We start from the raw sequence: 13681 nt of genomic DNA on the forward strand, positions 1-13681 counted from the left end.
ACTCCTTCTTTATAGAACAGGAATCCCTGGGAAAGTTGCGCTCAGACCGCTCTGGACCAGCGTATTAATGGTGGAGTGTTCAGTAAGCGGAGTTGGTGTGATTTGCCACAGCCTTTAATTAAGCAGCAATTTTTTCTGATTAATGGGTAAACACTCATAAAACCGAAGAACTGCGCGAGTTGTCATATAACTTAAAGGGCCAGTGCGAGTTGTCATATCATATGGCCACACAAGCCGTAAAAACGATGGCTCTACTGATAAACACATTGCAACAAATAGAGAAGAGATAAAGAAAGTAGGGAACGAAGAGACACTGAACATGGCAATAATAAGGTAAGTCAAAGTTAGTTTAAATGAGTCACGTGTTTTAGTCATTATTAAAAGCAAAAACGATCCAAATTTATAGTTCCTTCCAGTTTACAATCGAAAAACATTAAATCTATTTCTCACACACCCCTGGGAGCCATGTCAAACCAACCACCGCAAGCCTGACCTTTATTCACGCAATAACAGCTATCAAATTTTACAAGTATACATGGAGTTTCAAAACATGAACTAGTTAAGAATCGAGACAAAATCTAAAATCGTTTAGAAGTGTAATGAACAACTGAGAAAACTCTTGGGTGGGTGGGTGGGAAGGTCAAGCAATGGCGGTCAACAAAAAACAACTGACCGCCTTACACATCACATGACCTTAACCCATCCCCAGGCCCCAGCGGTGTGTGAGAAAAACATTTTCCACTTATTTCGTTCCACTCAGCCAGTGGAAAATCACCCTTCTCACACACCCCTGGGAGCCATGTCAAGCCAACCACCGCAACGGCACAAAGCATAGAGTGAAAAACTAAGAGAAATACTATTTCCAAAAACAAAATCCACAAGGCTTACAGAATGGAACATAATGTGCAAGTAGCAAGCCTTGCCAAAGTCAAACAGTCTCATAAGGGCACTAGATAATGCAAAAATCAGTTCATAAGTACAAAAAAGGTTCTGAACAGCTTGGGATCACGCCTATAATTCATGAGGTTTGGTCTTGAATTGTCCTGGTAACCAGAAGCAGGGACTCCAAAGACTCCTCAATATAGTTATTCCGTGCCTCGTCGCTACGCCAACCGCCCTGCCTCTGGAACAGACGCTCAGGGACCCCAAAAGCTGCTGCGGTTGTAGCGCCTCCAGCTCGCAGACTATGAATTCCATACAAGGCAGGATCTAGCCCCTCCTTCCGCAGCTCGGCCTTAATCAACTCAGCTGCCCGGCTATATGACATAGGATCTATCCTAAGCTTCATTCCCTTCTTTGTGGACAACACCCGCCTGAATAGCCGCGACTTCCTGTCATGATTGCCTACCCTCAGAAACTTCTCAACCACTGCAACCGGGCAAGGTGATGAATCACTGCGAGCTATGAAAACCCACGAGCCTTGGCGAAACTGATCATTCTTCCTCTGTGTGAGAAATATGGCAAGATGAGAATCCTCAAACTGAAGATTGTCCACAGTCAATCGACTCAGATCGTCCCAGCGAAGGAAGCCGAAGAAACCCAAAGCGAACAAAGCAGCTACCTGGATATCCGACAAAGGGCCTTGCTCGAGGTGACGGATAGCACTCTTAACATGGCTGGCTTCCAGAGGCCTCCTGCGATTTGGGGGCTTAGCAAGGATCCTTCTTCCGGCCTCCGCCACCTGCTGTATGAGAGGATGGTCACTCAGTTGCTGATAGCCGCTCTTCTTATGGACCCAGCTAGCTCCATAGATAGCAGAGTTAATACAGGAGACTGAATGGACCTGCTGGATAAGATGTACCAAATACAAGGAAAACACTGTAGGATCCGCTGGTGGGGAGTGGCCTCACATTGGATGGCCCATGTTCGCCACGCTTCATAAGCACGGACATAAGTGCTGACTGTCTTCGGTGCTCTGTCCTGGATCAGGATTGCTGGTAGAGACTTCGCAAGATACTTCAGTCTAGGATGAGTCATAGTCTCCCCACGTAACCAGCTAGATAAGTTAACACCCTCCGGGACAGGGCTGGAAACTGAAAGAGAATGTATCGAGTAAAACACTGCGTACATCATCACCTCCATAACATTCATTAAAACATGCCCAAACAGCAAGACTTATAAGGCTTTACAAACTAGCCAACACATGCACACTGGCAACCAGTACTAGAATGATGTTCCCCTTTGGCCAACACGGCTAGGGGCTACTTTGCCAAAACAGCAAACAGAGCGCGCGAAAAAACTTTACAGACATCCACATTAACATACAGCCAGCATACACCGCTGACCAGTGTTAGCGATACCCCTTAGGCCAACACGGCTGGGGGCGGCTCTGCCATAACGGTAACAAACTGCTAGTCACAGTAGTGTTCACATTTAGCGGCTGTCAATCCAGAGCATAATCACAAACGTGCTGTCTTGTCAAAACAACTGACCAGTCATGAGCCACATCATCTATCCAACTCCCACACGACAATGTTGGCTGGCTCAAGATCGCGAGAGCTGAAAACGAGGTCCAAAACAGACTTCATCATAGTAGTTTCACCGAGAGGAATGTTCAGCATATGCCGTCAAAACAAAGTTTGAGTGCCAGAATAGAGAAGGAAGGAACGCCCGTTGTGAAAATGTCACTAGCTGCTGATCCTGATAGGAAGATCCCTTCGTATGGTTGAATCTGCATGGACTGGCTAATGAAGGACTTCCAGCTCCCACTCTTCTCCACCAGAAGTGGCCACCAACTTGCTGAACGCCACTCAGGAACTATCAAGGTGCCATTTTCCCTTCCTGCTGACACGTGCCTCAACACACGTGGAACCAGGTATGGAGGAGGAAAAAGCCAATTAACTTCATGAGACCAAGAAACTGTAAATGCATCCGCTGCCACACAACCTGGGTTATGATACCTGCTGCAGTACCTCTCCAACTGCTTCGTCTTCAGGCTAGCAAACCTATCAATGGTGTGGGGACCCCACAAGGTGTCAATGTAATCAAAGCAAACATATAGTCATTAGAATCCTCCAACCTCGACAGCTCGTCTGCTCTCGTGTTCTCATCTCTGCTAACCCACTCAACTGTTAAGCGCATGCCAAGTTCCCGGCACAACCTGTAAACTGCTACAGCCTCCATGTGCAGCTCCTTGATGCGGCTTCCCACTGACAAAACAATTTCTGCATTCCTGTTGTCGATGCGATGGAGCACATCTTTACCCCTGACTTCATCTGCAAAAGATTCCAGCACACGCCTGATGGCAGTCACCTCTCTGAATGTAGAACTCTTTTCACTTTCCTCACGGGACCAGCTGCCCCTGGCTACCTTATCACTCAACTGCACTGCAAAACCACCCCAACCTTGCCCACTTGCATCTGAGTAAGTAATAACCTCTACCTTCGGACTAGGGGACCATATAGGATAACCACCAGTGTCAAAATTAACTTTCCAAAACTGGACTTCAGCTTGACTCTCTGGAGATATCAAGAAAGGTATGTCCCAGTGAACTGTTTGACTTATGTCCCTGTAGAGTGCCCTAGTCCAGAGTCGTGCTACAGGGCCCAAGGCAAGACCCATGGAAACCAGTGAACCAGTGAACCAGTGAACCAGTGATGCGTGACAAGTGTCGTGCTGAAACCACAAATTTCTTAGCTATAGTATCATTCATCAATTGTTTCAAAGCATCAACCCTCCTTGGTGGAACCTGGAAAGTTCCAGATCGCAAATCCATTATAAAGCCCAGAAGTTCACCAGATTGTACTGGCTCCCACTGACTCTTCTCTTCGTTGGTGATGAAGCCACTCAACAAAACATCCCTCCTAACCTCTGCTGACAACCTGACTGCCTCACCTCGGTTCTGGTCTGCACCTGCTCCATCATCCAGATATGTAAACAATCTGAAGCCTTTACCCCTCCAGTGTTTCATGAGTGCTCTCTGGATCTTGGTGAAGAGGTAAGGACCAGTTGATAAGCCAAATGGAAGGACCGTGAATTTAAAAAACCTTAGCTGCCCATTGTAGAATAAGGAAAATCCGAGGTATTTGCAATGCTGAGGAAATATTTCGATGTGATGATAACCACTTTTATAATCAAATTTAAAAAACCAATCGCCTTCATGAAATAAGTCTGCTGCTGTGCGAATGTCATCGTACTTAAATTTGCATGACCTCAGGAACTGGTTGACATAACGCAAGTCCACGATTAGGCGGCGTTTTTGTGCAGAGTTCCTCACAATGCCCAGTGGGTTGCATACCACCAAGTCCTCACTTTTCACCTCAACTACAGCACCAGACAACAGTAACTTAGAAATCTCAGTGCAAACAAAAACATTATCCTCGACAGCACTGGGTTGGTTCCTGAAAAATGCCTCCTGAGGAAGGGAAATAAATGGTAAGCTATAGCCTTCTTGAAGGACACGCAGCACCCACCTGCTAGCCCCAATGTTCTGCCAAAATGAAATACTCTCTCTCAATCTGCCTTTCACAACCGTGGGACAAGCAAAATCAACATTCTCGAACTCAAGATATCCTCTATATACACTCTCTTCTAGGGGGAAGTTCAGGGCATCGCTGTTGACTTCCAGATGATTGCCCATTGTTCTGGCCCCATCCTGGACTTCCACTTGCGACTGATGCACGGCAAGCCCAGGCGTAATGGCCGTTTCGACCGCAGCGAAAACACAACTGCTTGGGGTCACGTGCCACGTTGGACGACATTCCCGCTGTTCGGAAGTTATGGGTTTTTTCAACCACACGTTTCGACCCATCAACTCCTCGTGGTAGGGGCGACTTCTTTGGTTTCCACTTCGCTGCAGCTGCCTTTCGTTTCTCCTCCCTGAGTTGCTTGCTTTCTTTGATGGCCTTTTTTATCCGTTTTTCGTCGCCAGAATCACTAGCAAGCGGCTCGGCTGCATAACATTCCACCGTGTCCCACCCATATTTATCGGCAAGACAAATGTGCTTATTCCGTTCTAAAAGAAGTTGCTCACCTTCTTCGAGGAGCTCGGACCTAGACTCATCATCACTCGTATTCTTAGCCCTGTCAATTTTATCCAAGACGTCGCGATTAAGTTTGTACTGCTTTTTGTTTCCCTCGAAGCGAAACTCCGGCTCCGGATCGCTCAGTTTGCCATGTTTTCGAAGCTTCGCATCATCAATCTCGTTCTTCAGCTTCTTTAACTCTTTCGAATACAGTTTCTGCTGCTGCAACAGCTCCTTTGCCCAACTTGGCGGTTCCTCGGTTCGGTTTGGAGGGTCCTCGCGCTCCGGGCTTTCGTGCCTTGATCCTTGACTTGATCGACTATTACCTCGCTGACTAGAACTTTTGTTGTATGGCTCAAGTCGCCTAACCACCCGAGAACTCCTCTTCGAACGTCTAGTTTCCTTCGGCATGCTTTACTAATGATTCGTGACTAACTATTCGTAACAAATGTAAATAATACACGCACTTTCGCAGAAAAAGGTCAAGCAATGGCGGTCAACAAAAAACAACTGACCGCCTTACACATCACATGACCTTAACCCATCCCCAGGCCCCAGCGGTGTGTGAGAAAAACATTTTCCACTTATTTCGTTCCACTCAGCCAGTGGAAAATCACCCTCCATCTAGCGGGGGGATTTAGCAATCCTTTCCTTATCACTTGAATGTCTTTCACATCATGCAGCATGGTTGGGACATGATCATGGCATGGCATGGCAAAAGTAGTTTGACAGAAATACTCAATGTACAGTAAAATCCTTTGCAATCATGCTGAGTATGTCTTCTCAAACTTACCTACAAAAATGTCAGAATACAAGTAAATGTTGAGAGCCATGTCATTCTTTCTATTAAAAATATGTTATTTCATAAGGAATCTTTGTCATCTCCCACTCATTAGTGGGTTGTAATTATAATAATAATGATAATAATAATAGTAATCATTTCCCTTCTTAAAACAGGAGAAGGATCTAAACTTTGCAGCTTGTGGGGTTGTGTAAAAATAGATAAATGAATAGATGAATAGGCAATGGTTGAAAAACAAGGTTTAAAAATCTACTTAAATGTATGAGTATACCAATGTTCAATTTATAATTAATAATTTTACCTTGCTGATGATGTTATTTAATTAGAAACCTATAAAAAACCTTGTTATACATTTCCTTGTTATACATTTAATATGGGCAGACATGGTGAGCTTTGCTCTCGCCTTTTACATCTTCTGCTGCTATTATAGTGGCTCTGGAACCGTGAAAGTGGGTTCAGCGTTTCATGAAGTGGTTGCTTGTCTAGTCTTGGTTTTAAAATTTCTCTTGGAAAGCAAGAATGGGGCTATATATTGAGGAACATTTTTGGTTTTGATCGGACTAGTGTGTGGGATCGTTTTGCCTGGCCGTTGGGATTACAAATAACATGTCATTATTCTTTCCACACTGGAATGCGACAATGCTCAAGGTGATGACCAGAATCAAGCATTGTCATCGCCCTTGTTTATACTATTCTAATTGCAGTGTGACATTCCGCTGTGTGATGATTTATGAGATCATTTTCAAACTGAGCCCAGGTCCCAATGGACCGTTAACCCGCAACCCAAACAATCTTATTGCTGTGGGACGGAGTGGAATGTCACCCAGTGGCAACAGGTTATTGAAAATATGCAGTTTGAATGCTAGATCGCTATGGAATAAATCAGCAGCCTTTGTGGAATTGGTGAATGATTTGAAAGCTGATTTGTTTACATTTTGCGAGACCTGGTTGTCTGTCAACGACAGTGCTGTTCTTAATGAACTTACCCCGACGGGGTACAACACTCTATATCACTGTCCACAATCTGGCAGAAGGGGTGGGGGAACTGCACTACTTGTGAGGAATGGATATGTCACTAGCAAAATATCTTGTAATGGCGGGCTAGTAGGCTTAATTCGGATCTTGCTGTATTTAAAACCAAATGAAATTTTGCATTGCACATTGTGAATGCTAGACGGGCCTATTATAAACAGTATATTGATGAGAACAGTTCTGACCAGGGAAGACTTTTTTGGGCCAGTAAACGCCTTTTGAACTTTCATGTAGACAGGGCTCTGCCGCCTCATATGGATGCACGTAGGCTGGCAAATGAGATGGGGTGAGTATTTTGTTCACAAAATCACGGCTATTTGGTCTGAGCTGGATGGGGATGCCAGTGGCGGAACTTCGCTTGCCACTTCTGCTTCAATTTGTAGTGAGTTTTCTGAATTTTCTCCACTGTCTGAGGAGAGTGTACAGAGAATTGCTGCCTCATGTGCAAAGTCGTGTGCCCTTGATCCTCTACCATCATCTATTCTGACCTTCTGTTTGGATGAACTGCTCCCTGTTATTAGGAAAATTTTCAACTTGTCTCTTTGCAGAGGACTGGAAGAATGCTTTAGTTCACCCTTTGCTTATGAAAGCAGGACTCAAACCTATTAACAGAAATTTTCAACCAGTGAGTAACTCGCAGGCTACATCAAAGATTACGGAAAAGTCCGTGGCTATCCAATTACAGAATCATATGACAGCCAACAATTTATTTCCTGTTCTCCAAAGCACATATTGGCAGAATCACAGCACTGAGACGGTGCTATTAAAAGTTAAAAACGATCTTTTGCTAAATATGGACAAAGGTCATGTCACATTGCTTGTCATGTTAGACCTAAGCGCTGCATTTGATACCGTAGATCACGGTGTTCTTCTGCACAGGCTGCAGTCCAAGCTTGGCCTTTGGGATAAGGCTTTATTATGGTTTAAATCTTATTTGGTGGGAAGAATGCAGCAGTTCTCTGTTAACGGAACGCTATCTGATAAATTTAAATTACCATCTACGCGAGTTTGCTGTTTGACATTATGAAATCTCATCTGCCATCCGTTCACACCTATGCGGACGATACACAGCTTTATATATCGTTTAATCCTGTTGATAAGACCAGTGAGGCTGATGCTGTGATTGCGATTGAAAACTGTATTTGTCATGTTCGTGCATGGATGAGAGATGATGAGTTGATGCTAAACGACGACAAAACCGAGTTCTTGATAATTGGCATGGAAAGACAGTTATCGAAGTTGTCTGTTGACAAGATCAAGATTGGCCAAGCTGAGGTATCGCCCGTCTCTTCAGTGCATAATTCGGGCACCTGGTTCGATTCTCATCTGGACATGTCGCCTCATATGACTAAGGCTTGCACTAGCGCGTTTTGTTATCTGTACAATATCCTGGACATGAGGAAGTATCTGTCTCGTGAGTCCACCGAGAGGCTTGTTCATGCGTTTATCACAAGCAGGCTTGATTACTGCAATGGTTTATTGTACAGTGCTCCTGAGTATCAAATTAAGAAACTTCAGAGTCATGAATACCAGTGCTCGATTAGTTTACTGTGCACCTAAGTATCGTCACATTACTCCTTTGCTAAGAGAACTCCACTGGTTACCAGTGCGCTTGCGTGTAGATTTTAAGATTCTCCTTGTCACATTTAAGATACTTCACAGTGTTGTGCCCAGCTATCTTAAGGATCTAGTCTCTGTCTTGCCGGACTCACATTATCAACTACACCGTAACAATAATGGTATATTCTTAGAAAGACCTCGGCTAAGAACGAAGAAGACTATGGGAGATCGCGCGTTTTCAATAGCTGCCCCCTTCTTATGAAACAGTCTTCCTCTGCCAATAAGACAGGAAACATCAATCAACTCCTTCAAACGCTCTGTTAAAACATTTATGTAAAAAGGCTTTTAGTTAGATTATCTATTCATTTAATTTAATTTAATGTTGTAATTTTTTAAAAAAATTCTGTCTTACTAATTACTCTGGAGATTTTTATACTGTAAATATTGTAATTTTACCGGGTTTAATAATAATATTGTAATGCGCTTTTGAGTATTTTTATAGAAAAAGTGAAACATAAGTATTAAATATTATTATTATTATTATTATTATTATTATTATTATTATTATTATTATTATTATTATTATAAGGAGCAGCTACTGTTGTGTCGGTCACATGACCTGAGGGGGTAATGACACGTGGAGCGAGGAGCGAGGGATGTCGATTGAATTCGTCTGTTGTTAGTTATCTTATATGTGATCAAAGAGACGTAGTTATGGACAGAATACAATGGCTACCTTCTGTGATATAAATTAGTAAAGTCAATCTCACTGACCAATGTAAGTTTGTGAATCACCCTGGAAAAACTTTTCACACCATTCACCTTAGGACTCTCAATAACAACAGTAGCAACACATAACAAGACTGATATTTAAATACACTTTTCTTTAATCCAAAGGTATTATACCATTGGACAGGTTTGTCAAAGCTGCAAACACTGTAATAATTTTGTCATTCATTAATTTGAGCGTCCTGGGGACTATTAGGGTCACACTGCAAGAAATCAGTCGGTAAAATTCCAGAAAGAATGATGTACTTTCTCCTTAGGAAGCCAATGGTACTTTCCACATGTGTCTGGACATTTGTTGTACCATAGGTTTGCTCAACGTCTTCTAGGCCTTACTGGTTCCTTTTGTGAATGCTGGTATGGCAAGTTCAAGTCTGTGGTGTACGAGACTTTCCTGAATAGTAAAGCCATGGTCTGCCATCATCAAATCTCTAGGTACTAGCTTTCTAGAATATCACACCCTTCAGTTAAATACTTAGCTGTAAATCCTTCCTCCTGAAGCATCTGAGACAAATGAAATGCTCCTTTGTGGGGTTATTCCAACCAAAATTGACAATTTTGTGCTTCTTGTAGTTGGAAAAAGTTTGTGTCTGGGCCATGAGATTTAAAGGTCTAGTGATAAACACCTCAAAAGAGTCAATGATTACTGTAGTTTTGTTGCCAAAAACAGATTGGAAACATTAAGGCATGGTTCTCCGTAAATCCTTGCATTCTGGCAACCTTTTTAAAGGTGCTAATCTTACTGAAGGAATCACTGTCCAAGCTGAAAATAGTCTTGAAACAGCTGATAGTGACATTCCAAAGTGGTAGGCAAGATCCCAAACTGACTTCCTAACAACAAATATGGAAAGATTCTTGTACATTGTTTGAAGCACATCATAGGCAGGCAATCCCATGTAAAACTGAACCATGTCATTGCCATGGGAAAAATAAGTTCCATTGAAAGGCTGTTTCTCAGCTGAGGTGCGAAATGAGTAGTCAAACTTCTCTGTTTGAGTTGCTGTTCCTGGTTCACTGTTAGTTTCCACCTTTACTGCTGATTCAACATCAAAGGAAATGTTGATGACCTTTTCTCCTGGTTCATCAAGGTTTTGTTGAATGTTGGACTTGATTTCCTCCGATAACTGCCCTCCACATTCTCCTGCAACATTTTTCAGCCCTTGACCTCTGGCTCTCTCATCTCGCTTGGTGGCAACTTTAAGATTGGCTTGAAGTTTTTCAACATAACCACATTTCTGATTACCCAGATTTTGGGTCGGAACCCAGTTTGGATCGTAACAATCCCACAGTTGAGCTGCTTTTCCAGAAATGAAATGCTTACCACAGACCTGGCTCTGATTGAATCAAATCAACAGAGTATGCAACATCCCTTGGCTCAAAATGAGTGAATACCTAATAGATAATGCAGGGCTATATTTTGTTATAGAAATGAACAACAATTCCCTTTGTTGTTAGAAATGAACAACACTTTAGAGTCATTACTCAAACACAAAGATACAGTTTCCTAAGCCTATGAAATGACAGTGAGTTCAAAATGGGATGAAATGAACAGCACTTCATTTTGTTGTTGAAAATGACCAATGCTTTTAGAGTCATCAATGGAACATTTTTATTCTGTTCATTAGGGATAGTTTTTGCTAGTTTAACGCTTTTGTAATAAGCTATCATAAGTTGAATAAAGTAAACACTGTTTACGTTGGTAATATCTGTGTCTCTTGAAATGTTGTTAATAATGGTTCTATTGTATTTGAATGTTTAGTTAACCCTTTTCTTTCTGAGTTTTTCTGAAGGTTTTGTTTACGTTTTGACATTGCTATAGAAAAGCTCTTTGTTTCTTGCAAGCTTTCAAGAAAACCTCTAAGACCTATACATTTTCTTAAAGCTTGAAAAATTTGCTACCTTTTGACCATGAGGAAATTAATATTTAATGCATTAGTTAATCATTAAAAAATTCAGAACCTATTAATATATCACTAGAATTATGAAAAACTAACTGGTTGTCTTACAATTTCAGGATTATTCAATGGGCTACTAACATATTTTACAATTTTACAATCTACAGCATATTAACAAGCTTTGGAACCAATAAAATTAGCAAGAACTGATTCCTGTGTCTCATTTTGTCCCAGAAAGTAGGCTTATAAGATATGCAAATTTTCACTGACTCGAGGACTGTTACTAAGTGAACTAGAAATTGTCATTTGCAGATAAACTCAATCAAAATGTTCCAGTTTTATTTTGTGTGATAATTCCTGAAGCATGGGGCCACACAACAAATTTGAAGAAGAGTCAGTGTCATTTCCATCGCTCTCTGATGAATTCACATGTTGACGAACACTTGAAGTTTCAGTTCTTTCTCTTCCCCTTCTCCTTCTTTTTCTTCGAGGTTCCTCAAGTTCGTCTTCGCTCGAAGAATACACGGGATTTGTTGACGATCCTAACTCGCCAGCCTGCTCAATTTCTTCTTCTTCCAATTCTAGGTCGGAGTTTTCGCCGTCGAACGGTATTCCAAGCGAAATAACTCCATATCTTTCAGGCGCTCTCCTTTCCCTTTGGTTTCGTGTCGCCATGTTTAAAGTTTAACGATATTTCAGCCGAAAAAAATTCATAAAAACTGCAGCTTTTTACCTATTTCCACGTGCTTCGAATCAAATGAAAGCTTTTCTTGCCGAGAACGCGATGCGCACGTTTACATTTAGGGGGGGAAGACCGCTGAGTTGAAAAACAGCCAGAACTGGCATTACGTCATTTGCCCCGATTAGATCGGGGCTTAGAAGGAAAAGGGTTAAAGTGTTTAAGGAGAAATTGAAACATTTGATATTGAACTTTGGTGACACTTCACCATTGAAGGATTGGTAACATAAGTAAATACACCAATGGGGTGTTTAATTGATTGGTACCTTCAGCACTTTCTAAAAATATGCCATTTTTGTGTGTTTACAAATGATAAAAAAAAATGGTGACTTTGCTTGACTTCATTGGCGATGTGACTAAAATTGTTATCAGTAAGGGTTTCTTAGAACTTTTGAGAATCAACAGTAAAATAAGACATTTCAACCATACTACAGTCATTTTCAAGTGAATAGTAAGAATGTTACACTGAATAATATTTAGATATGCGAGTAAGGAGTATAAAATTTTTGTAGGTGTAAAATGGACAACAAGAACATACAAAGAGAAAGAATGATGAACAAAAAAAGGTTCAGAGAGGAAGCAGTCAAATATGTTTGTACACTCTAATACACTAAAATTCTTGGTGAGATCTTTTGGGGCCAAAGAATGCTTGTTGCGAAAATGCTTGCCAATATTGAAGAAGAAGAGTTTTTATGTTCTTAAACATGTGGGTGCAGATGGGGGTGTGTGAAACCAACATAAATTGTATTGCACAGCTGGTCACATTCAAATTTGTAAAAAAATCACTGTTGGTTCACAATCGGTGGTTTCCTTTCTTGTAATTTAAGATCTTGTTTGATCTTCTGGCTGACATCTGCAAGCGGTATGGTCATGTGGATCTTCTGACTTAAGTCATTAAGTTGGACATGTATAGTATTAGTCGAGGCCTGATCTTTAAATGGTAGGATGCTTGTTATTTGAGATCTTGTTTGATCTTGTAGCTGACAGATACAGGCTGTATGGACATGTGGGTCTTCTGACTTTAATCTTTAAGTTGGACGCTTACAGTATCAGCTGATGCCTGATCTTTAGATGGTAGCGGACAATACGAATGGGGTTTATTCAATTACTGACAGGCATTGAGGAAACAGGTTGATCCGATGCGTTGGCAGCAATAAAATGTGAAAAGGTGGAGTTGACAAGTTTGTCAGGATCTTCTAGTCAAGGAAAGAATGATTTCAATTCATCACATTCTTCAGAGAAGTTACACTAATTGGATGAAAGCAGAAATGCTTGATGAAACATAGTTCAGTTACCCAAGTTTGTATCAGTAGTCTACATGGCTCTTGTAATGGTGCAGGAGGCCTGTATTTGTGGGTTTAATGTACACCTTAGTCTCAACATGTGTATGTGGCTGCCCTGGGCAACTAACTTTCAGCAAAAACCAAAACAGTTTTTAACGCGACTTTACAATAATTATGTTCAACCTCAACAATTGCTGACGTCAGTTGATATTGATCGGAACAGTTAAAACTGCAAATAAAATTATGGTAAACCAAATATGCCTAATAGTAAATACACTTAAGAAAACCACGACAAAAACAATGGACACTACGCAATACAAAACCTACATTAATTTTGTTACAATGCTGACGAATTACAGCCCAGCAGCAAAGCAGCACAATGTGCAGTATGATGAAATATAAAAATAATGTGGATTTACTGAGTAAAACTAAACAAACCACAGTGAACAATACAGTTTAAATACATCCTATTTACATAATGTTTTGAAATGATACAGAGCATAGCACACAAAATTTCTACTACAATTAGTGCTGTTTGTAAAGGAACAGTAAACAAAAGAAGAAGAACAAGGTGTTTGTGATCTACAGTGTATACTTGTTAAGCAACAAATCCAGATCCT

The 13681-nt window shown here is 41.4% G+C and overlaps 1 protein-coding gene and 1 long non-coding RNA gene across 2 annotated transcripts in view; one reads left to right on the top strand and one right to left on the bottom strand.

Moving 5' to 3' along the window:
* Positions 1-55: 55 nt before the first annotated feature.
* LOC148728641 (uncharacterized) overlaps positions 56-13681 on the top strand; it is an 18861-nt gene continuing 5235 nt past the window's right edge. Inside the window, exon 1 of the long non-coding RNA XR_016002327.1 lies at positions 56-333. This is a non-coding gene — a long non-coding RNA (uncharacterized LOC148728641). The remainder of the gene's footprint in view (positions 334-13681) is intronic.
* LOC148728642 (uncharacterized) lies at positions 4515-5375 on the bottom strand. The gene has a single exon (XM_088762964.1). It carries the CDS (start codon positions 5373-5375, stop codon positions 4515-4517), a length of 861 nt encoding a protein of 286 aa, XP_088619090.1.

Source organism: Stylophora pistillata, chromosome 6, assembly GCF_964205215.1.
Source record: "Stylophora pistillata chromosome 6, jaStyPist1.2, whole genome shotgun sequence".
NCBI lineage: Eukaryota > Metazoa > Cnidaria > Anthozoa > Scleractinia > Pocilloporidae > Stylophora > Stylophora pistillata.